We start from the raw sequence: 25092 nt of genomic DNA, 5'->3' as shown, positions 1-25092 counted from the left end.
TCTCAGAATAATTCTAAAACTATTTGATTCTCATTACCGTCAAGTCTTTTTGTTAGCTCCCTTTTGTTTTAGGAGCTAATTTTAGCCCTGCTCTACGTTTCTAGAATAAATGTATAGCGGAACAATTTGGGTTGTTATTGGCGACCAAAGTCACATTTAATCACGTGACAGATAGTTCCAGCACTAATTAGTATAAGAGAAATTACTAATTCATTCAAGATCTAGGCATGTAAGCAATCAGAATCGTTGATCAAATTATTTCTAGGCGACTCTACGTTTCACACCAGGATGATGAGATGAAATATTATTACACTCTATATAATGTTCTTACTTTATTAGAATGTTCACCTCGAGATGATGCTAGGTGTTTAGCTCTTAGTCTTAGCTCTAAGAGTTGATGTACAGTTTTTAAGAAGAGCACCCAGTACTTAGATAGTCAATCAGATCTGCTTAGAGATTTCTTAGTTCTGGATGGCATCATAACTTTTGTTATTCGTAGCAGTTCGTACACTTGTAAAATATCCTCTTGTCTTATTCATTAAAGACGTTTCTTCGAAAGATAATATAATTACGTCCTACGCGTATCTGGGGGGTTGGGGTGGGCAAGTAGCTGAAGGTCTTTTAGAATCTGAAATGTCAACACACAGTGACGCTGAAATGTCAACACACTGTGACGCTGAAATGTCAACACACTGTGACGCTGATATGTCAACACACCGTGACGCTGATATGTCAACACACTGTGACGCTGAAATGTCAACACACTGTGACGCTGAAATGCCAACACACTGTGACGCTGAAATGTCAACACACTGTGACGCTAAATTGTCAACACACTGTGACGCTGATATGTCAACACACTGTGACGCTGAAATGCCAACACACTGTGACGCTGAAATGCCAACACACTGTGACGCTGATATGTCAACACACTGTTACGCTGATATGTCAACACACTGTGACGCTGAAATGTCAACACACTGTGACGCTGATATGTCAACACACTGTGACGCTGAAATGTCAACACACTGTGACGCTGAAATGCCAACACACTTTGACGCTGAAATGTCAACACACTGTGACGCTAAATTGTCAACACACTGTGACGCTGATATGTCAACACACTGTGACGCTGAAATGCCAACACACTGTGACGCTGAAATGCCAAAACACTGTGACGCTGATATGTCAACACACTGTTACGCTGATATGTCAACACACTGTGACGCTGATATGTCAACACACTGTGACGCTGATATGTCAACACACTGTGACGCTGAAATGTCAACACACTGTGACGCTGATATGTCAACACACTGTGACGCTGAAATGTCAACACACTGTGGCGCTGAAATGCCTACACACTGTGACGCTGATATGTCAACACACTGTGACGCTGATATGTCAACACACTGTGACGCTGAAATGTTAACACACTATGACGCTGATATGTCAACACACTGTGACGCTGATATGTCAACACACTGTGACGCTGATATGTCAACACACTGTGACGCTGATATGTCAACACACTGTGACGCTGATATGTCAACACACTGTGACGCTGATATGTCAACACACTGTGACGCTGAAATGTCAACACACTGTGACGCTGATATGTCAACACACTGTGACGTTGATATCACAACATCCGCATTTTTTTTTCTGAACTTAATTTGAATTTAAAATTACAACAGAATGTACATCTTTTTGCTTGATTCTTGAAGTCACATTGCGTTATTCTTCAATCTCTTGGGACCTGCTCATCTAACCCAACTTTTTCTAGATATCTTTTCCTATAAAATACAGACGTTACTTCAGAAAAGAAGATACACTTTATTAGGTCTTCTGAACAAAACCCTGAATTTAGGCAAGGGTCTGTGTGAGCTTTCATCTGATGGAGAATTGAAACCAGTCAAGATTTCACAATCAATCGATTTGAACGACATCTTAAAGTTCGGCGCCTCAATTCAAAGCAGATGGAGGGATTGTGGGAAACAAGATGGGGGACTGTCCGTCTGCGACTCTTTAAAGGTCATCCACATCTTCTGTCCATCTTTTTGCTCGATAGTTCAACATTCACGTCTTCATTAAAAAGTTATTTTTCCAGGTTGTAGTAAAATACCAATCATTTGTAATAGATCAGTCTGGTGTAATAGATCAATCTGTTGTAATAGATCAATCTGTTGTAATAGATCAATTTGTTGTAATAGCTCAATCTATTGTAATCGATCAATCTGTTGTAATATATCAATCTGTTGTAAGATATCAATCAGTTGTAATAAATCAATCAGTTGTAATAGATCAATCTCTTGTAATAGATCAATCTATAGTAATAGATCAATCTGTTGTAATAGATCAATCTATTGTCATAGATCAAACAGTTGCAATAGATCAATCTTTTGTAATAGATCAATCAGTTGTAATTGATCAATCTTTTGTAATAGATCAATCAGTTGTAATTGATCAATCTGTTGTAATAGATCAAACAGTTGTAATAGATCAATCAGTTGTAATAGATCAATCTGTTGTAATAGATCAATCAGTTGTAATAGATCAATCAGTTGTAATAGATCAATCAGCTGTAATAGATCAATCAGTTGTAATAGATCAATCAGTTGTAATAGATCAATCGGTTGAAATAGATCAATCAGTTGTAATAGATCAATCAGTTGTAATAGATCAATCGGTTGAAATAGATCAATCAGTTGTAATAGATCAATCAGTTGTAATAGATCAATCAGTTGTAATAGATCAATCAGTTGTAATAGACCAGTCTGTTATAATGGATCAGGTATTTCCACCGTATTTGTTATGGATCAAGCTGTTGTAATGTATCAAGCTGTTGTAACAGATAAAGCTGTTGAGATTGACCGCGCTGTTGTAATAGATCAGACTGTTGGGCTGGGTCAGGTAGCAAGTCAGGCTGTTGTTATAGATTAGGCTGTTGGACAAGATGTTTTTTCCTTTTATTATTATAATTGAACTCTTTCAATTCAATGACGAAACAAAAACATTTTTTTATATTACGTAAAATTTCATGAGTGGCCATGAACACAACTAAGAAGAAATAAAACCAGTGAATATATATATATATTGTTATTTTCATTTCTGCGAATGCTTCCTTTGTTCTCGCGTCATGTTTGAGCCAGATCTTTTTCGGTTTCATTTTTCATTAGTTACACATGAGCGCTTCCTGCCGTTTGTTTCACATCGTTGCCTCCCTTTAGCTAGGAGCATAGGTTGCTGTTGACTTGGACGGGACTCATTACGGCCATCAGTCGGGCCGTCCACTCTATAGTGTCTATTAAATGGGGAATGCATGAGTGCACTGATCGTTCATTAAGTCAAGTTAATGAAAACACCTCCCTTCCCCTACCCTCCTGTTGGCCAAGACTGTTTCAACACTCGGCTGTTTGCTTATCGTCTGCCTGATCTCCTTCATTGCTTTATTGCGCCTGCTGGATACGCTGTACAAATTGGTCTTCTTGCCAACTTTCAGTGTTAGGGTGCTAGAAATCTATGCTAAGTGTGGCTACAGTTTCCAACTCATGTTGTTTCAGAAATGGTTCTGATTCCAGTTTGGCAGTTCCTTGTATAAACATGATTTATGAATGAGGATTTTAATTGTAGTATTGTCATCTCAAAAGCTTGCCAACTTCCCAGTGAACAAAAATATCTTGATAAGCTCTTCGGACATAATATAAGTATAGCTTTTATATAGCGCTACTTTCATGCTTATAGCATGCTCAGAGCGCTGAGGTCCAATCTCATTTGTGGACCAGTGGGGGGAGGTGGTATCTGGGAGAAGGGTTTCCGTGCTGCCTTTAGGCGCTCAGTAAACACAACTCTGCTCGAGTCGGGTGTTGAATCTCGAGCGTCCTTCGTAGGCAGCCAAGACTAGCCAAGTTCAAGCATACTTAACCTCTCGACCAGGTTTCCCACATCATGATTGATAAAGTGAACATCTAGTTTAAACGTTAGCTCGGTCTTTACCGTATTGTCATCAACTACATCTGTACTTTTGTTCATGCTCCTTAAAGCACACGCACCAATAGAGGGACATGAAAAAGCTGACAAACTAGCCGAATAGAGAATCAGCAAGCAGTCAATACTTTGAGAAGAGGTGAAGAAATTTATATAATACGAATTTGGATTAGTTCTCCCCAAAACGTTAAAAAATGATTCACCCCCGACACGACCGATGTTTGGTTTTTTTTTGCCTCCGTACAGAGCAGGGAATTAGACAATGCCGAAGATGAAAACAGGAATTATCAAACCATGGGCAGACCACACCCTTCAAAGCTTGCATACTTTATCAAGAGACTTGAACACATAACTGTAAAATGCTTGTAAAAATGGGTTACATGTTTCGGATGTCACGTCTCTTCTATGGTCAATTAAACAAAGAGAAGCGATCACAAGGTGGACAATAAAAAAACGATTCAGGGACTGTCACAGCCTCGTTTGGGACTCAGTGTGACATGAAGTGATCTTGTAGTCACTTGATCATCTCGTGCCGCCTTTTGCAGGGGAAAGCTATCGGTCTGAGACTGACCCCGAAGTGAAAACTTCAGTTGTTACTTGGTCTTTTGTAGAGTAAGACGCATTTATGATTTTCAGCCGCGACGGGTGTTTTGTGATGAACTATGTGTTTCTTCAGAACATGGAGTTGTAACTATATTTGTGATAATATTTGAGTGTACATTGTACCTTTGCTTTTGTGGCTGGTTCAGCGAAGTTATTTATTAATAAACGTATCGTCTGCTACCAAGCATCTTCATTCATTGTATTCAGTGTAGCGTGTCTGTCGTGTAAACTCTAAAGACATTCTAGAGAGCAGAAGTATAGAGACTGCAGGAGAGATGAAGACATGTCTGCTAACAAACACTCATGAACCCAAAACTAGTGTTACAAGGACACCCTCAAAGTTTCTCTGAAAGCCCTCAGCATTGACCCTGCCATCTCGGAGACAGAAGCACATGGCAGAGCATCATGGCGTCGTGCTGTGAAAACTGGCGCACAAATTGCTGAGGACAAGAGAACAGCGCTGGCAGAAGAAAAGTGTCAGGGAAAAAAAGCAAGGCCAATCACACTAGATCCAGTTGGAATAACAAGCCCGAACATTCCGGGCTAACATAGTTCTCAACAGCCACATGAGGGGGCATAAAGCCCCAGTGCAAAACCCTTTGCTGCCTAGGTGTCTAAAGTGGTCATCATCGAAATAATAACTATTGACCTCTGCCTACAATTTAAAAAATGTGCACTGGCTTGCATTGGCTTGTATTTGAATAACTTTCTACTCACTTTTCCTTAATTGACTTATTGTCTGACTTTCAGCTTCCCGTTGAGAACGATACATTCGAGGCAGTCGGCTCATGGTGCTGTATAGCAGGTACCGTGACGGCCATGTTAAAACTGGACCGGAAGGGCTACACCATCAAAGAGGCCATCCCAGTGTACGCCGAGATCAAGAACTTGAGTGCCAGGCGGATAGCATCGACCCAGGTCTCACTTATACAGGTGAGTCTCTCTAATACTTAACTTGAGCGCCAGGCGGATAGCATCGACCCAGGTCTCACTTATACAGGTGAGGCTCTCTAATACTTAACTTGAGCGCCAGGCGGATAGCATCGACCCAGGTCTCACTTATACAGGTGAGTCTCTCTAATACTTAAGACTTTGGTATTTACTCTACTGTCGTGTTGATTAATGACTTATCTCTTTATCCCAGTGTGTGAGTGTGTGTGTATGTTGTGTGTGTGTGTGTGTGAAGTCTCCGAGGAGATGGTAGGAGTGTCGTTTGAACTTAAATGATACTCTCTTGATTATCTACTTGTCACTGAGTTCAGCTCTCTCCACTCCCTGCATAACAGTCAGACTTGACTATTCACTGATATCTCCCTCCCATTGTTTTATTGGTTGTTTCCCCCTTTTTTTTCTTCAGTGATAGTATTGAAGTCTTGTTTGTGATTGGTTAAAAAGAGAGTAAGAAATGGGTGAGGGTTGGGGGGGGGGGAAAAATTGAGACAAAAATTGTGTAAGGTTCTAGGTGGTAGGCAACACACAGTCACACATATATTTAGATATAAGGAATATATTAAAAAAATGTTTTTTGTTGTACGCATGTGTCTAGATAAAAACTAGATCATCGACCTAACATTTACATCAAGCAATGAAGTGCGAAATTCCAATGTTTCGAAAATTACACACAAAAATATATATATAAATTTCTCATTATTTGAAAGTTCATTGCAAAATAGGCTAATCGTCAGAGAGAGAGGGAGAAAATCCTTTTATTTCCAACAAAATGCTGCTGCCTAAAAGCGCGTCTTTTATCAAGATAGAAGGGAAATAAATGGCAAAGCAATTCATAGCTCAGTAGTCAGCAAACTAGGTCAACAGAGTAGCCTTCAGTATTGTTATAGGCTACTTTGTTCTGCAACGTCTGCCCGATGTGATACATCTTTGAAATTACAGACTGACCTCTAAAGAAGAAGATAATGACGTCCTGTATCCATCACAATGAAGGCATAAAATAAATATTTGACGTATTGTGACAGAGATTATTCAAAAAGACAGCACAGAAAGATTATCACAGATATTTGCCGTGATTGTACCCTAGCGTATTGAGCCTGTCGTAAGCATTGAAGTAGTGCTAAACTAAACAAAAATAAAAATAACATTTGTCATTGTTCATCTAGGCCTATTAGAAATGAATATTTTGATTCAATTTTATGATATGCAATTTCACTCAATATAAAGTTTTTAAAAAGTATTTTCATTTTTACTTCTATTTTATATTATTCTTACCACTTTAAAAAAAAAACAACTTATGATCAACGTATTCCAATCCTTCTGGGAGATATTAGATCTAGATCTGGGTTTGTTTGTTTTTTTACATTGGAATCATTAATTTAAAAGGAGAGAGAGAGAGAAAAATCTTACAACTCTGGTAATTTCTCTTGATTTTAATGTCAGATTTTTCTGCACATGAATAGTGGAAGTATTTTTTCTTTTTTTATAACCAGCCACTACAAGAAACACACTTTGTCTGATACAAAGGAACTGTTTTTCTGCAGCTAGGTTTTCTAAGTCTTTCTTTCTTTTTGTTATTGTAAAAGATAACCTGGTGTGTGTTTTTTTTTGTTGTTTTATTAAATAATCTATTCTTTTAACCTCCTAGCAGCGAAAATGTTCATGTTTTTAGTCTATTTCCAAAGATTAATTAAAAAAACCTGGATTGAAGTCTATTTAAACAACTATTACTGAAGCCTATTTAAACTGTTATGACATGATTAGGAAGTAGTTAGGAATTAGTTAATTGTTTCGGGAATAGGGTAAAGTTTTAATTAGCGACAAGTGACGTGACAGATCTTTAAAAATAAGAACGCTCTAAACGACGCTAGAAGGAGGACGCTTATTGTAAAGTAGTAGACTTGAGTACGACATTATTGACATCGGACGATTCCCTTTTGAGTATTAAACATATTGTTAGAACAACATATCAGCGTCGACTACATATTTGATTGTTTCGGCCTTTCGCCGGTGTTACTGAAGTGTTGAATTCAGCGTTACCTACAGTCAGATCTACACTAGACAGATTGTCAAGAATCAACACCGCGCAGAGGCAGAGGTCTTAACAACGTGGCGACCCCAGACTCGGAGCTCACTGGCATCAACGTTCAGAAGGATAGAAGCCCTCTGTTAGGAGGAGGCAGAAGTTAACGTCATCGGCCTAGTCTGCAGCTAGACCCTGATTATACAGCCACGTCGGCGAAGGAAAGCCAGTGAGATCCTGGACTCGTAGACCTAGGAGGTAACGAAATATAGATCTAGATCTACATTTGTAATTGGTAAACGCCCATACGTTGGGGCAGCGTACTGAAGCCTGTAGTTCGGTATTGAGAGGGCTACAGTTTGTCGAAGGGAAGAAAACCGTCCTGTCGAAGCCGTACTGAATAGATATCGCCTGCCCGGCATCTTGAGAACGAACGTTAAGGTCACCTCTGCAAGGCCAAGATCGACCGTTGAGGTCACGCCAAAGAACTTGTGACGTAGGAACCATCTTACTGCCTACGGCACTTAAGTACGGTAGTGCTAATCTGATCTACGTCTCGGCTGAATCTGTGCTACACGTTAGATAGCCAGATAGCCGGTATTTTAGCACTGGACTTTGACTTTGTCGCTGGGTCAACTGTTGGACCGTTCCAGTTTCACTTTGGACAGACGACCACCCGGAACCACCGTATCTGCCTTGGAACCAGCAACCGGAACCAGACTCTACGTCACCGACGAACCGGAGCCAGACGACAGAGCACCGGGAACCAGAACCAGACGCCGTACCACCGAAGAACCGGAGCCGTTGCAGACCAGTACCAAAGGACCTTGGAGAGCCGAAACGTTCGCTGTCTTTATCTCACCGCTAGGGAAGACATCGCCGTGAGCCTTGCCGCCGGGACAGACATTAGCGTAGGAAGAGTGGACCCGAGACTGACTGTGGAGTTATCGCATCGCCGCTTCTTAGACAGATAAGTCAAGTGTTATTTAACTACTTTCTCCGTAGAATAATTAGAGTCTGTAGGGAAGTGACCACTCGCTAGATTATCACTACCAGGTTAAATCGTGGTGGATTGGGGATATCCTTAAAATTAGGTGTAATCTAGCAAGAGGTCCAGATATACGTTTAGCTGTTAATTCGTCCTGTGTGTGAATGTGAATCATTTAGTTAATCATTTTTAGTAACGTCATGTATTAATTGTTTGCAATACTCCTGTCTTAAGTCTTACTGTCAGACGAAAGTCTCATTCATTAGAACTAGATCTATAGTTTGGTGTCTAACGTATTTAGGTTTAATTTCATAGTTTATTTGTATGAGTAAGTTATATACACTCCTGGCTGTGAAAGCAGGTAAGAAGTAACTAAGATCTAGCGTAATCTAGACTAGATCTGGGGAACAATCGAGGTGAAGCCTGATTGCCCATTTGTAAATTTTAGTAGTTGTAAATAGACAGGTTGGTCTATTTACCGGCGACTCGTGTGAGTAACACGTAGTCGGTTGGGTGTGCGTGTGTCGCACAGCGTATTCAGTCGGGTCAAAGGGTAGCCTACACACTGGTACCAAGGATACTAAGTGTATCTTGGAAAGTACAGAAGTTATTATAAGTCGGAGTTGGCAGTGTAGACGCCAAGGGTAGAGTGACGAATTTAATTTATTGGAATCAAGAGGGATTAGGTAGCCGCGGAGCGAGGTTACGCTCAAAAGGTAATTTGATTTATAGAACATAGGTAATAGACGCTATTAGGCCTGTGTGTAAGATAATTTAAATAAAAAAGCGAGGTAAAGTAACAAAGGTAATATGGCAGCTACTTCAGGTTACGACCTGGAAGAATTTAGGAAAAAGCTAATTCATGAAGCTAAGACAGAACTAGAACTGCGCGGCAAAGAACTAACTGCTTATGTACAGCAGATGGTGGCGGCAGAAGCAGAGCGCTTGGAGAAGGAAAGAATTAGAGAAGCGGAGCGCTTGGAGAAGGAAAGAAGTAGAGAAGCAGAACGCTTGGAGAGAGAGAAAGCTAGAGGCAGAGAAAAAGAAAAAGAAGAAGCAGATCGCATAGAGCGTGAAAAGGTTAGAGAGGCAGAAAAGTTGGAGAGGGAAAAGGTTAGAGAGGCGGAACGTGTAGAGAGGGAGAAAAAAGAAGAGGCGGACAGAAAAGTGAGAATTCAAGTAGAACAGATGAGGATAGAGGCTGGTGTGGGTGGGCCCACCGAAGGAAACAGCAACAATAGTGCCAACATAGAAAGCCACAGTAGCGCCGCATGGATGAAGAAGAAAATCCAACCTTTTGCGGAAGACAAGGACGACATCGGCGACTATCTGAAACGCTTTGAAATTAAACTTGCAAAGTTTAATGTTCAGGAGAAGGAGTGGTCCGAAATCCTGTTGGACTTCGTACATGGGAAAGCCCTCACGATTTGCCAAAACCATGACCACTCCATGCAAAACAGCTATCAGGTGCTAAAGAAGGAACTGCTAAACGCATACGGGCACAACGCGGCAACATTCCGAAAGAAGTATTACGAAAACACTCCATCCAGCCAAGTTGATCCGCAGACAACCATCAACTCAGAGAAGGACTTCTTCACTAAATGGCTCGGATTCGAGAATGTAGAGAACACCTACGAGGGGTTGAAGAACTTTATCTTGATTGATAACTTTATCAATAAGTGCGACCCTCAGTTACAGTCCTTTGTAAAAGAAAGAAACCCTAAGGTAATTGAAGACTTGGTAGAAATTATTAGGATCTTTAAGAATGCTTACCCAAACAACCCACTTTCAGTTAGCGACCACAAAAAAGTTATTGACCTGGTAAATTATGTAAAGAGAAATGATGTTAGTGATAGGGATTATGGTAGGAGAAATGATAGGTCCAGGGAACGTGGGAACAATGGTCGGGATAGTTATGACGGCATAAAGGATAGATCCTGGGAAAATGAAAACAATGGCTGGGAAAGTTATGATAGGAGAATTGATAGACCTAAAGCGGGTGATAGAAACTTTAGGGATGTTACATGTTTTAACTGTCAGGAAAAGGGGCACATGGCATACCAGTGTAGGAAACATAGAGGGGATGGAGCTGGCAATAGAAATGCTCAGGGTAATAGTGGCACTAGTGATAGGAGAGGTAATCAAGGAAACCGTAGACAAGAGAGGGATAATCGGCCACCGGATAGGGTTAATTTTGTAAGGAGCATCCAAGACAGGGATCGTGATAGTGGACATAGTGAACCAGATGAAGAAATTAATTACGTTGATTGTGGGGAAGATAGATTTAAACTATATCCAGGCATGATAAATAATAAACAGGTAAATGTGATCCGGGACACAGCTAGCAGTACACTCGCAGTTCGAGGGGGATTAGTGAAATCTAAGGATTATTTAGGCTATACCAAATCAGTCAGGTTGGCAGACGGCGCAGTTAAGAGATTCGAAGCGTGCAAAGTGTTCCTTCGATCTCCATTATACACAGGGTATTGCGAAGGGGTAGCCATGCCGAGGTTATCTAGAGATGTTTTACTTGGAAATGTAGCAGGTATCAGCGCCGCTTCTGACAAACAGGTTAGAAGGTGGAAAAGCAGGTATGGCAACATGAGGCGAAATAAACCTAGAAATGACAGAATTTGTTTTAACTGCCATAAACATGGACACATCGCTAAAGACTGTTGGAGTAGGGCAGAACAGTCTGAGCAGAAGATTGCGAGTTCGGATAGGAGGCGCAGGTCTGTATCCGATAGTGATGATAGAAGAGATGACTGTGGTAGCGGTAATCGCAAGTCATACCGAGGTAGAAGGCCACAAGCGGGCTATAGTGGTGTAAGAAGAGATGTTAACTCCAGCTGGAGAGAACAAATGTATGAGTCGTGTAGATAGCCTGTGAAACATAGCACTATGAGACCGTAGTGTGTAAATAAGTTGGATTTTATTTAATTGCTTATTCTTAATTAATTGACTTAACTAGTAGTCATAACTAGATGGGTATTAGGTTGTTTAATGTATCTTTGAATAGTATATTTATGTTATAATATACATGTAATTTGGTTATCATTAGATTGACTCATGTTAATTATGTAATTTCGGGTAGTATGTATGCATTGCATGTATGTGGGTATGAATAGAAAGGGCATTTATAAGGCGACGATGTAGTTACATCAAGGAAAAGTAAGTTTTATAATTTATTCTTTGTATTTGAGCATTATCACACATCAGTCAAGAGTTAGGTCGTGTGGGGACAAGTAAGTGGAGAGAGGAAATAAAATACACTTGTAGATGCCCGAAAGAACGTTAGGTGTATAGTGGGAGAACGAGCATTGATAAATGTCAATTTGTCATATTAGGTAAATTGTCTGTCCTGACGCGTGAGGGAAAGCGGTGTAACCTCTGGAACGTGATGTGATGAAGTATAGATAGACACACCTATAGTGTCAGCGCAAACGAACTATGTCTGCGGTCACCTATGGCACATCACATTGGACAGTATCAGTTAGTGACACTTGAGGGAAATAGGTGTTCAGAGGAACTTGATTGTGGACACAGAAAGAGAAGTTGAAATCGCAATCAAGACTCAAGTTGTGTTGTCTTTTATGGTTCCCTACATTTTGGCCCTTGCACATTGTAAGACTAAGACAGTAGAGAAAAAAATTGACAGGCAATTTTTTTTAGCGGGAGGGGGAGGAGTTGTTATGACATGATTAGGAAGTAGTTAGGAATTAGTTAATTGTTTCGGGAATAGGGTAAAGTTTTAATTAGCGACAAGTGACGTGACAGATCTTTAAAAATAAGAACGCTCTAAACGACGCTAGAAGGAGGACGCTTATTGTAAAGTAGTAGACTTGAGTACGACATTATTGACATTGGACGATTCCCTTTTGAGTATTAAACATATTGTTAGAACAACATATCAGCGTCGACTACATATTTGATTGTTTCGGCCTTTCGCCGGTGTTACTGAAGTGTTGAATTCAGCGTTACCTACAGTCAGATCTACACTAGACAGATTGTCAAGAATCAACACCGCGCAGAGGTCTTAACAAAACAATAATTATTGAGGCCTAGTTCGGGATTTCAACAAATAATTTGAAACAAGCTAATCAATCAAATCAAGACCCGGTTAAGTACTATAAGAAGTATGTGTAGTAACAGAACAAGGAAAAAAAAAAAAAAAAAAAAAAGCTTATATATATGGGAAAGAACTGCACATTTACAGCCATATTTATCAATACTCTAAGATTTATTTGACATTTTCTATGTTAAAAAATTTATTATCACTAATTAATTAATTGGTAATTTTTTTTAAGGGCTCATGTTTTTTTGTTTTTTTGGGGAGGGGTGACATGGAATTATTATGCAAAGTATCAACATGATCCGAGATTGGGAAGTGGGAGAAATAACATGTATACAACACACAGACGGATGCAGTAAGATGATATAAGCTTTGCAAAAGAAGAGAAAGCGATATAGAGCTAACAGATCAATAGTGCCAACTTATTACCTAAAGTAGAAGTGAATTTTTGAATCAATTACTTCTTTATTACCACTAGTTAAATTGCCCAATTTTACAAAGCTTATATCAACTCACTCTGTCTGTCTGTTTGTCTGTCTGGTAAAAAGTTTGAACATGTTTTTTTCTCCCTTTTCCCAATGTCGGAGCAAGTTGAGACTAAGCACACTTATTTATTGTTCCTGACAAAACATGAAACAATCAAAAAAATCAACCAATTAGTTAATTAAATGTTGGTGATTAATTGTTTTGTTTGATATCGAAATAACGGGAATACATGATACTTAATGAGAGAAGTAGATGTATATATGGATTTAATCCCCTTACTATGTTTTGACACGTTTTTTCTCCCACTTCCAATTCTCGGATCAAGTTGAAATTTTGCATAATTATTCATAGTCGATGATAATATACGAACCAATCCAAAAATCAACAAATTATTTTATCAATTAGTACGAATTAATAAATTTTAAATTAGATAGAAAATAGATCTTAACCCTGCCGTGTTCAAATAAATGTCAGTAATAAGCGGTTCTTTCCCTTAGATAATCTTTGTTTTTAAAAAGTAATCTTTTTTTTTCTTTTGCTTGTTTAATTTTTTTGTTCACTATCGCAATTGTCATTGCTCGTCCGTGCTGTTCTTATATTTCATTACAAGCTGAAATGTTTAGAAATAATGTGGGAAAATGCACACAGAGTATCTCCTACCTTTTAAAATCAATAGTATAACATCACTTCCTATAAAGCTTGTTGTACTAGGTACTCCGAATCGCTAGCTTTATATAGTCGTACGCCATTGAGGATTTCCCTAATCAACTACACAATGTCAATGACGCTTAATGAAATGTCATGTTGGCAAAGAAATAAAATAAAACTGAACTACAAACGAAAGAGCTTAGGAAAATTGATTCCGATTCGCTAAAAAAAATGCACGAAAAAATTTATTCTGCACACCGAATACACCAAAAAATTAGCTATATTTATAGTTTTTCCTTGTGCTCTGTCAGTGTGAAGTTAATGATTGACAAAACAGCGACTAGATTCTATAAACAGATGAAGTGGATAAATTTAGCTTCTATGTAAATCTCCAGTGCTACAGTACCTGATGGTTAATAGCCAGTGCCTCTCTGGTGTCAGAAGGAAATAAATTCTGAGATCTAACCTAAATATCCCAGGAATTTTTAGACAGTTGATTGTGTCAGTGTTGACGGATGTCACTGTCAGTGCTCAGCATTGACAGAACGACCAGAGGTCAATGTCTAACCCGTGTCTCGCGTGGCATGGGTTAATCTGAAAGCTCTGGCATGCATTCGAGTTCCCTCCCCTGAAAGTGATATATTTCTGGTCGGCACTCTATTTCGGAGTATCTTCCCCTTGGCTGCCCCAGGTCTTTAACAACAGAATTGGGCTCTAGCTATGGAAAGGAAAAAAAAGGAGAGATTGTTCTGTCTTTGAAGCAACAAATTGTCTTACCTTAGTAGAGAGTTAAGGTAAAGGGATTTGAACTGAAATCTAACTTGAACTTGCTTTAGAGCAGCGGTTCTCAACTTTTTAAGCTCGGCGACCCCTTTTTAAAAATCCCACACTCTACCGCGACCCCCCCCCTCTCCGCTCACACATACAGCAATAGAAGAATAGACAAAACAATCCATTTCTTAGGTGGTCTTTGGCGTCCCTGGCAAATCGTCAATCGACCCACAGGTTGAGAACCCCTGCTTTAGAGGAAGGGATGAAAGCAAAGCTTCTCGTTTTTATTCTGTCTCTTGTTAGAATTTTTAGAAGTCACTTAGAAATAGACGTTTGCCCATTTTACCCGAATGTCCATTTTTACAAAGCTTATATCAACTCACTCTGTCTGTCTGTCTGTCTGTAGTTTGCTTCTTGTCCTGTTGATTTATTAAGTGGGTCACACTTGTCTGTTGGTGAGGTCAAGGACATAAAAGAGTGTGATGTGGTTAAAGTCTGCTGTCTGAAATGTTTGTACACATTATGTTTCCGACACCCAATCTTGGATCAAACTGAAAATTTTGCACAATTATTTCTTTTCCCTGACAACACAGGGATCATTTTTAAAAAAATAAAAATTAGTTAATTAACTATTAGTAATACATTACTTTGTTTGGTTTCTCATACAAGGGAAAGAAACAATAGATAACTATGCAATCCTACATGTTCATAGACTCTTCGCTAGCAGAGTGGTTACCGCGTTGGCTTGAAAATCCTGAGAAGACTTTAGCCCACAAGTTTGAATTACTTTTTTTTTAAATTTATTTTTATAAATACTTTTTATTATTAGTCTTTCCTGTATGTATTTCCAACTCATACTTAAATACTTTTGCCCATATTATCATTTTGTCTATTTATTATACTCGTATTGTAGTCTATCTGTATATAGGTCGCCCTAGTTCCTGTTACTTTTAAGTCTGTTTTAAGCTTTTGTTTTTAAATCTTTAATTTTACTATTTCGGCTATTGCATGTTTCCTTATCATTGTGGATTTAGGATATACATCCGTTGTTGCGACTGTTAAAAATAGTTCTGTACGCTGATGTAGAAACATATTTGAATATTAACGTGAATATATTTCAGAAATAAACAGTTTCTGCTTTCTGTTTCTTTTAAAGATTATAACCAACAATGGGACGTCCATAACATACACATTTTTTTCGTATGAGTTATACCCCTTATTTTTAATTTAATTTCCCCTGGAGAGGGCGCCTCAACAATTAGATTGCTTTACCAGCCAATTTTTATTTTATTCCTGTCCATTCTCTGATGTCATTCTCTTATTCTCCACATCTCCCTTACATTTCTTGAAACCTTTCCAAACATTGGAACAAATCATTTCCAGAAACTCATAACATTTAAAGCAAAAGTATAAAAAACTAAAAAGAGTTGACAATTGATAGCCCCACAGCCTCAAACCAAAAATAAGCTTCTTGTCAGAGATTTAAAAGAATCAATTCCCATGACGCTCATCAGAAGCAACACTAAATAGCATCCTTCTAAAAGCAAGAGTTCAAGTGATTTATCTCCCGTGCTAAATAACTTTCAAGCCGGGTCACTTAATGTTTTCTGTAATCTGTTTGTCAAATTATTATTTTTTTACAATATTTATCTTATCTGCATCGATCACTGAATGCACTTTTAAAGGTCACTCTGACCTCCATTTTGACAGAAGTGCCTTTGCCCTGGACCTTTCTGGGTGCGTCATGGGCCTAATTGTTAAATTTGTTTTTGCAGTCTCCTTGTTTCAGACAAAAGATAGAGTAATATAGACTGCTTGTCATGTGATCTCCTGTACCAGACAACAGATAGAGTAATATAGACTGCTTGTCATGTGATCCCCTGTACCAGACAACGTAATGTTCATAAGAAAATGATCCGACTGCAAGGATTAAAGACTGGAACAATTAAAGTTATTCATTAATCCTTCCAGCCCAGGACAATAATTTTCAAAACGAACTTAACATTTATATGAATATTTTGGACCATAATTGTCACCAATTGAAATATTTCGTTTACCAATACTTCTGTATTTTGTACGCCGGGTGTACCATAAAGCTTACCATTTATGGATTTACTTCCATTTTATGAAAATATTCAATGACACCAGCATAGCCAAATGATTTTTTATATTACAACTGATTGCAGCCATTGTATCCATAATAGCGTTTGTACAATTAAACTGTAAGATGAGATGATTTTTTGTGGTCTGAACGTTTGTGAATATTCTGACAGTTGTGATCACTTACTCAAGACATTTCGGGCATTAACCGGGGAGTAGTCCGTGGGGTTTCTGCAGCCATCCCGTCAATTTTAAAAAGCACCCCTTCAATTATGGATGGGTTTATTTGTGATCGCGCGCCTTGGCTTTTAAATGGACAATTGTGGTGTCTTGATGACCTTGACTTCGTCAAGAGTGTCATGACCTTTTGGCAGCTACAGTCTCAGACGATGTATTAGACTACTAGCCTGGCTTTGATCAACTTCTGTTAAACACAAAGTCTGAATTGTACGCTTTAAAAAATGTAGTTTGTTTCTTGTCCTGTTGATTTATTAAGTGGGTCACACTTGTCTGTTGGTGAGGTCAAGGACATAAAAGAGTGTGATGTGGTTAAAGTCTGCTGTCTGAAACTGCTGCTCCAACACTGGTGGATCCAAAGGGTGTTGATTGAATCGAAAACAAGACAGCTTGTCTTTTCATTGAATGAAGTTAAATACAATCTTTATTTCCATTACTAACCATTGTATCAGTAAAATACAGTCTAAAGTTTATTCAACTTTATCTATCATCTTTCCATTGCATCGCCATGTTTGTTAGGGGCTGATGGACTTTTATTGTGTGGAAACTTTGTGGCTAATGGTTAATGAAGCTAAGGGATTATGGGGTTAAGGATCGATACAGCAAAGGGTAAATGAAGCTATTGATACAGCTAAAAAGATAATGGATGTCATTGGGAGTTTTTAAGACGTTCAGTTATAATGTACCCAATATTGTTTCGTTGGTAAGAGCATTAGTTTATAGCTTTAATCAAGTTTCATTTTTTTTTTCAGTAAAAGATTACATTGCCAAAATCACATAAGACAAAACCGTAATTCCCAAGTTTTCACAGCAATTAAGGTTAACATTGTTCAGAAATTGTTCTACTTGATGATAATTAGTCTGCCTAACGTTCTCTGATGTAGACACATGTACGTACACATGTGTAATACATGCCAAAACTAAGTAGTCCTTGAAATTGGGATTCTTTCGAAAGGAACTGTCTATAGTTTCTATGGAAGCCCAAAATGCTAAATGTTTTTGTTAGTGCGTTTACCAGCTGACAAGCATGAATCCCTCTTGTAAATGATATTATGTACGACAAAGTACACTTAGAACTAAGCTAATCAAAGCCAAAAATAATCCTGTACATCACCCAGTCATCATCACGTGGTGTATAAGTCACGTGTCCTGCGCCATTGAAAATATTCAGATTTTTTTCATCGGTTTAAAGGCAACATCAGAATATTCTTTTTTTTTTTCTTTAGTAGAAGCTTACATTGCCAAAAGCATATGAGACAAAAACGTAAGCTCCATATTGTTGTTCTTTTTTTTTTATTCAGTAGTTCAAAAGGGTTTACATTGACAAAATCAAATGTCCTGCTCTCTCGCGACAAGTAATATCATACTTCCCCAGAATTTGTTCATTTGGTTGTCCTATTGTTCGGCTGTAGACACATGTCCTCACATGCCAAACAGTGAGATGTCTATTGAAACACCGTAAAATTACATAATCAATCAAAAATGAAATGAAACTTTTTAATAAATTTAGTTATTTTATTAAAGAGAAAGTTTGATATCTTTCTGCATAATATTTAACAGTTCGATTAGAAACGCAATTTTTTTTAAAGATTTAAATGTATAAAGTGCTTACTAAAAGTAAATGCTGATAAGATAAGTGGATTTGTCTCCACTTTATTGCTCTTAACAAAGTGCAATGGTTTTACAATGTTTATTTTGTTTCACTGAAACAAATTTTTTTCGTATCCAGCAAAGGAACAATTCACTGATTCTCACTGTAAAGCCCTTCCCAATACTGGTGGATCCAAAGGGTGGTAGGTCTCAAGGAAAGGATCCTCAAGTTTTTTTTTTAAAGTATAGGATCAGGTTAATAATATAAATAATATAGCTTTTTTATCTTAATATTTAATATACTAGCATTACCCACACCCGCTAATCTGTTTCCGTTCCAAGGCTATATATTGTTAATTTTGCTGTGCATCCCTTTTTATTTTACTTATAACAATGTATTAATGTAAACGCCCTCCCAGACACAATCACTTCTGGCCTGTGAATTCTATAGTCACTTTTCTATCCTCCCAGCCTTTTGCCCCTCCCCCCCTTTTTTTTTTTGAACAAGAATATGTGTTTCTATTCCAACTAATTGGCACGGGACACTTTATAACGCTCTCCATCCTAAACACATGCTTTGCCCGTGAATCCAATCATCAGTATCACTTACTCCCCCCCCCCTCTAAACACATGCTTTGCCCGTGAATCCAATCATCAGTATCACTTACTCACCCCCCCCTCTAAACACATGCTTTGCCCGTGAATCCAATCATCAGTATCACTTATTCACCCCCCTCTAAACACATGCTTTGCCCGTGAATCCAATCATCAGTATCACTTATTCACCCCCCTCTAAACACATGCTTTGCCCGTGAATCCAATCATCAGTATCACTTACTCACCCCCCCTCTAAACACATGCTTTGCCCGTGAATCCAATCATCAGTATCACTTACTCACCCCCCCCCTTCTAAACACATGCTTTGCCCGTGAATCCAATCATCAGTATCACTTATTCACCCCCCTCTAAACACATGCTTTGCCCGTGAATCCAATCATCAGTATCACTTATTCACCCCCCCCCTCTAAACACATGCTTTGCCCGTGAATCCAATCATCAGTTTCACTTACTCACCCCCCCTCTAAACACATGCTTTGCCCGTGAATCCAATCATCAGTATCACTTATTCACCCCCCCCTCTAAACACATGCTTTGCCCGTGAATCCAATCATCAGTATCACTTACTCACCCCCCCCCTCTAAACACATGCTTTGCCCGTGAATCCAATCATTCAGTATCACTTATTCACCCCCCTCTAAACACATGCTTTGCCCGTGAATCCAATCATTCAGTATCACTTATTCACCCCCCTCTAAACACATGCTTTGCCCGTGAATCCAATCATCAGTATCACTTATTCACCCCCCCCCCTTAAACACATGCTTTGCCCGTGAATCCAATCATCAGTATCACTTATTCACCCCCCTCTAAACACATGCTTTGCCCGTGAATCCAATCATCAGTATCACTTATTCACCCCCCTCTAAACACATGCTTTGCCCGTGAATCCAATCATCAGTATCACTTATTCACCCCCCCCCTAAACACATGCTTTGCCCGTGAATCCAATCATCAGTATCACTTATTCACCCCCCTCTAAACACATGCTTTGCCCGTGAATCCAATCATCAGTATCACTTATTCACCCCCCTCTAAACACATGCTTTGCCCGTGAATCCAATCATCAGTATCACTTATTCACCCCCCCCCTAAACACATGCTTTGCCCGTGAATCCAATCATCAGTATCACTTACTCACCCCCCCTCTAAACACATGCTTTGCCCGTGAATCCAATCATCAGTATCACTTATTCACCCCCCCCCCTAAACACATGCTTTGCCCGTGAATCCAATCATCAGTATCACTTATTCACCCCCCTCTAAACACATGCTTTGCCCGTGAATCCAATCATCAGTATCACTTATTCACCCCCCCCCCTAAACACATGCTTTGCCCGTGAATCCAATCATCAGTATCACTTATTCACCCCCCCCTCTAAACACATGCTTTGCCCGTGAATCCAATCATCAGTATCACTTATTCACCCCCCCCCTTCTAAACACATGCTTTGCCCGTGAATCCAATCATCAGTATCACTTATTCACCCCCCTCTAAACACATGCTTTGCCCGTGAATCCAATCATCAGTATCACTTATTCACCCCCCCCCTCTAAACACATGCTTTGCCCGTGAATCCAATCATCAGTTTCACTTACTCACCCCCCCTCTAAACACATGCTTTGCCCGTGAATCCAATCATCAGTATCACTTATTCACCCCCCCCTCTAAACACATGCTTTGCCCGTGAATCCAATCATCAGTATCACTTACTCACCCCCCCCCTCTAAACACATGCTTTGCCCGTGAATCCAATCATTCAGTATCACTTATTCACCCCCCTCTAAACACATGCTTTGCCCGTGAATCCAATCATTCAGTATCACTTATTCACCCCCCTCTAAACACATGCTTTGCCCGTGAATCCAATCATCAGTATCACTTATTCACCCCCCCCCCCTTAAACACATGCTTTGCCCGTGAATCCAATCATCAGTATCACTTATTCACCCCCCTCTAAACACATGCTTTGCCCGTGAATCCAATCATCAGTATCACTTATTCACCCCCCTCTAAACACATGCTTTGCCCGTGAATCCAATCATCAGTATCACTTATTCACCCCCCCCCTAAACACATGCTTTGCCCGTGAATCCAATCATCAGTATCACTTATTCACCCCCCTCTAAACACATGCTTTGCCCGTGAATCCAATCATCAGTATCACTTATTCACCCCCCTCTAAACACATGCTTTGCCCGTGAATCCAATCATCAGTATCACTTATTCACCCCCCCCCTAAACACATGCTTTGCCCGTGAATCCAATCATCAGTATCACTTACTCACCCCCCCTCTAAACACATGCTTTGCCCGTGAATCCAATCATCAGTATCACTTATTCACCCCCCCCCCTAAACACATGCTTTGCCCGTGAATCCAATCATCAGTATCACTTATTCACCCCCCTCTAAACACATGCTTTGCCCGTGAATCCAATCATCAGTATCACTTATTCACCCCCCCCCCCTAAACACATGCTTTGCCCGTGAATCCAATCATCAGTATCACTTATTCACCCCCCCCTCTAAACACATGCTTTGCCCGTGAATCCAATCATCAGTATCACTTATTCACCCCCCCCCTTCTAAACACATGCTTTGCCCGTGAATCCAATCATCAGTATCACTTATTCACCCCCCTCTAAACACATGCGTTGCCCGTGAATCCAATCATCAGTATCACTTATTCACCCCCCCCCCCTCTAAACACATGCTTTGCCCGTGAATCCAATCATCAGTATCACTTATTCACCCCCTCTAAACACATACTTTGCCCGTGAATCCAATCATCAGTATCACTTATTCACCCCCCCCCCTCTAAACACATGCTTTGCCCGTGAATCCAATCATCAGTATCACTTACTCACCCCCCTCTAAACACATGCTTTGCCCGTGAATCCAATCATCAGTATCACTTATTCACCCCCCCCCTCTCTAAACACATGCTTTGCCCGTGAATCCAATCATCAGTATCACTTATTCACCCCCCCCCCTCTAAACACATGCTTTGCCCGTGAATCCAATCATCAGTATCACTTATTCACCCCCCCCCTCTAAACACATGCTTTGCCCGTGAATCCAATCATCAGTATCACTTATTCACCCCCCTCTAAACACATGCTTTGCCCGTGAATCCAATCATCAGTATCACTTATTCACCCCCCCCTAAACACATGCTTTGCCCGTGAATCCAATCATCAGTATCACTTATTCACCCCCCCTCTAAACACATGCTTTGCCCGTGAATCCAATCATCAGTATCACTTATTCACCCCCCCCCCTTCTAAACACATGCTTTGCCCGTGAATCCAATCATCAGTATCACTTATTCACCCCCCTCTAAACACATGCGTTGCCCGTGAATCCAATCATCAGTATCACTTATTCACCCCCCCCTCTAAACACATGTTTTGCCCGTGAATCCAATCATCAGTATCACTTATTCACCCCCTCTAAACACATACTTTGCCCGTGAATCCAATCATCAGTATCACTTATTCACCCCCCCCCCTCTAAACACATGCTTTGCCCGTGAATCCAATCATCAGTATCACTTACTCACCCCCCCTCTAAACACATGCTTTGCCCGTGAATCCAATCATCAGTATCACTTATTCACCCCCCCCCCTCTAAACACATGCTTTGCCCGTGAATCCAATCATCAGTATCACTTATTCACCCCCCTCCTCTAAACACAGGCACACACTAAGCCTTAGAAATAGCCCTACAGATCATCTCTGACTTTTCAGCTTCTATCGAAGTCTTGGAACAACTCTTTGTTCAACCACCATCATTTCTTTTAAAAAAATCCAATCAAGCGTATCCGTTTTGTGGTTATACATTTCTTTTTTAAAAATCCAATCAAGCGTATCCGTTTTGGGGTTATACATTTCTTTTCAAATCCAATCAAGCGTATCCGTTTTGGGGTTAGACATTTCTTTTCAAATCCAATCAAGCGTATCCGTTTTGGGGTTGGACATTTCTTTTCAAATCCAATCAAGCGTATCCGTTTTGGGGTTAGACATTTCTTTTCAAATCCAATCAAGCGTGTCCGTTTTGGGGTTAGACATTTCTTTTCAAATCCAATCAAGCGTATCCGTTTTGGGGTTATACATTTCTTTTCAAATCCAATCAAGCGTATCCGTTTTGGGGTTAGACATTTCTTTTCAAATCCAATCAAGCGTATCCGTTTTGGGGTTAGACATTTCTTTTCAAATCCAATCAAGCCTATCCGTTTTGGGGTTAGACATTTCTTTTCAAATCCAATCAAGCGTATCCGTTTTGGGGTTAGACATTTCTTTTCAAATCCAATCAAGCGTATCCGTTTTGGGGTTAGACATTTCTTTTCAAATCCAATCAAGCGTATCCGTTTTGGGGTTAGACATTTCTTTTCAAATCCAATCAAGCGTATCCGTTTTGGGGTTAGACATTTCTTTTCAAATCCAATCAAGTGTATCCGTTTTGGCGTAATACATTTCTTTTCAAATCCAATCAAGCGTATCCGTTTTGGGGTAATACATTTCTTTTCAAATCCAATCAAGCGTATCCGTTTTGGGGTAATACATTTCTTTTCAAATCCAATCAAGCGTATCCGTTTTGGGGTTATACATTTCTTTTCAAATCCAATCAAGCGTATCCGTTTTGGGGTAATACATTTCTTTTCAACTCCAATCAAGCGTATCGGTTTTGGGGTTAGACATTTCTTTTCAAATCCAATCAAGCGTATCTTTTTTGGGGTTAGACATTTCTTTTCAAATCCAATCAAGCGTATCCGTTTTGGGGTTAGACATTTCTTTTCAAATCCAATCAAGCGTATCCGTTTTCGGGTTAGACATTTCTTTTCAAATCCAATCAAGCGTATCTGTTTTGGGGTTAGACATTTCTTTTCAAATCCAATCAAGCGTATCCGTTTTGGGGTTAGACATTTCTTTTCAAATCCAATCAAGCGTATCTGTTTTTGGGGTTAGACATTTCTTTTGAATGTTTACGTAGATATTTTAAAAATCAAATTGCGCAAAAAACAGTGTTTAGAAAAAAAAAAGAAAAGTTAACGCGTGATTAGGGACTTAAACCCTTAACCCACAAATTATAAGTCTGATGCTCTAACGACTGAGCTAAACGAGTATTATTTATTTATAAGTACATTACGCTAAAAATTAAATAATTTAAAATGGAAGTTTAATATTGTACTTTTCTTGTTCCTAATGCTAGGACAAATTTGTACAAATTCATTCTTCCCTTGCGCTTTAAGAACATGGAATGGGCTGCCTGAATCATCCAGGAAAACCAATGACTGGCAGAGTTTAAGTCATTGATTAACATGTAGGACTAGATTGACCTTTACACTCGCGAACAAGCATATTGGGTCGTAATTACGTATTTTTTTTTTTTAAATCGCTTTTGGTATATTGAACCGCTGCAGTTTCGATTATGAAAATATTGTTACGATTCTTCTCCTTAATCAGGCCTTCTGTAAACACTGGTTAACACAACACAACACACCAAGAACTTGACAACAAGGCTCCAAATAATCTGGTACTTTAATAAGGGTCAAATAAAACAACCAGTACGACACAATTGGCAACACAATCAACTGCTACAAAGTTAGACTGTATGACTGTACTAAACTCATAACTCTACTGTCTCTTCCTGGACTCTTGGTTTCTCTGGAGGACTGCACCAGGACCGACGTCATGGTCGACTAACAGTCCCGATCTCCGGTCTTGAACTGCCGCTTTCTTATACACTGTGTCTCTGGTCTGCGGAGGCTTATGATCAGATGACAATAACACGGGCGCTATTCACGTGCAAAGTTCATGCCAGTACTGTCCCTTGCCTTTCAATATAGCACGCTAAACTGTATTACTGGCCTGATAACACACAGTTAACCCTTTTGCGTCGCGAATAGGGTTATAACAATATCTTAGCTGTCGTAGACCTAAGGTAAGTGATAACAGGTTCTTATTTTGTTCGTCCACTGCAGGTGGGAGGACTAGTGATGAGTGAATAATGAGGCCTT

The 25092-nt window shown here is 39.5% G+C and overlaps 1 protein-coding gene across 5 annotated transcripts in view; it reads left to right on the top strand.

The window, feature by feature from the left end:
* Positions 1-25092, top strand: part of LOC106073086 (arrestin domain-containing protein 3-like) — a 209833-nt gene that overhangs the window by 160427 nt on the left and 24314 nt on the right. For all 5 annotated transcript variants that reach the window (XM_056032067.1, XM_056032066.1, XM_056032065.1 and 2 more), the window contains exon 5: positions 5341-5523. In XM_056032067.1, the coding sequence (XP_055888042.1) occupies positions 5341-5523 (183 nt within the window). The remainder of the gene's footprint in view (positions 1-5340; positions 5524-25092) is intronic.

Source organism: Biomphalaria glabrata, chromosome 6, assembly GCF_947242115.1.
Source record: "Biomphalaria glabrata chromosome 6, xgBioGlab47.1, whole genome shotgun sequence".
NCBI classification, from domain to species: Eukaryota; Metazoa; Mollusca; class Gastropoda; family Planorbidae; genus Biomphalaria; species Biomphalaria glabrata.
The sequence above is the reverse complement of the archived record's forward strand: the minus strand, read 5'-3'. Positions and strand labels throughout refer to the sequence as shown.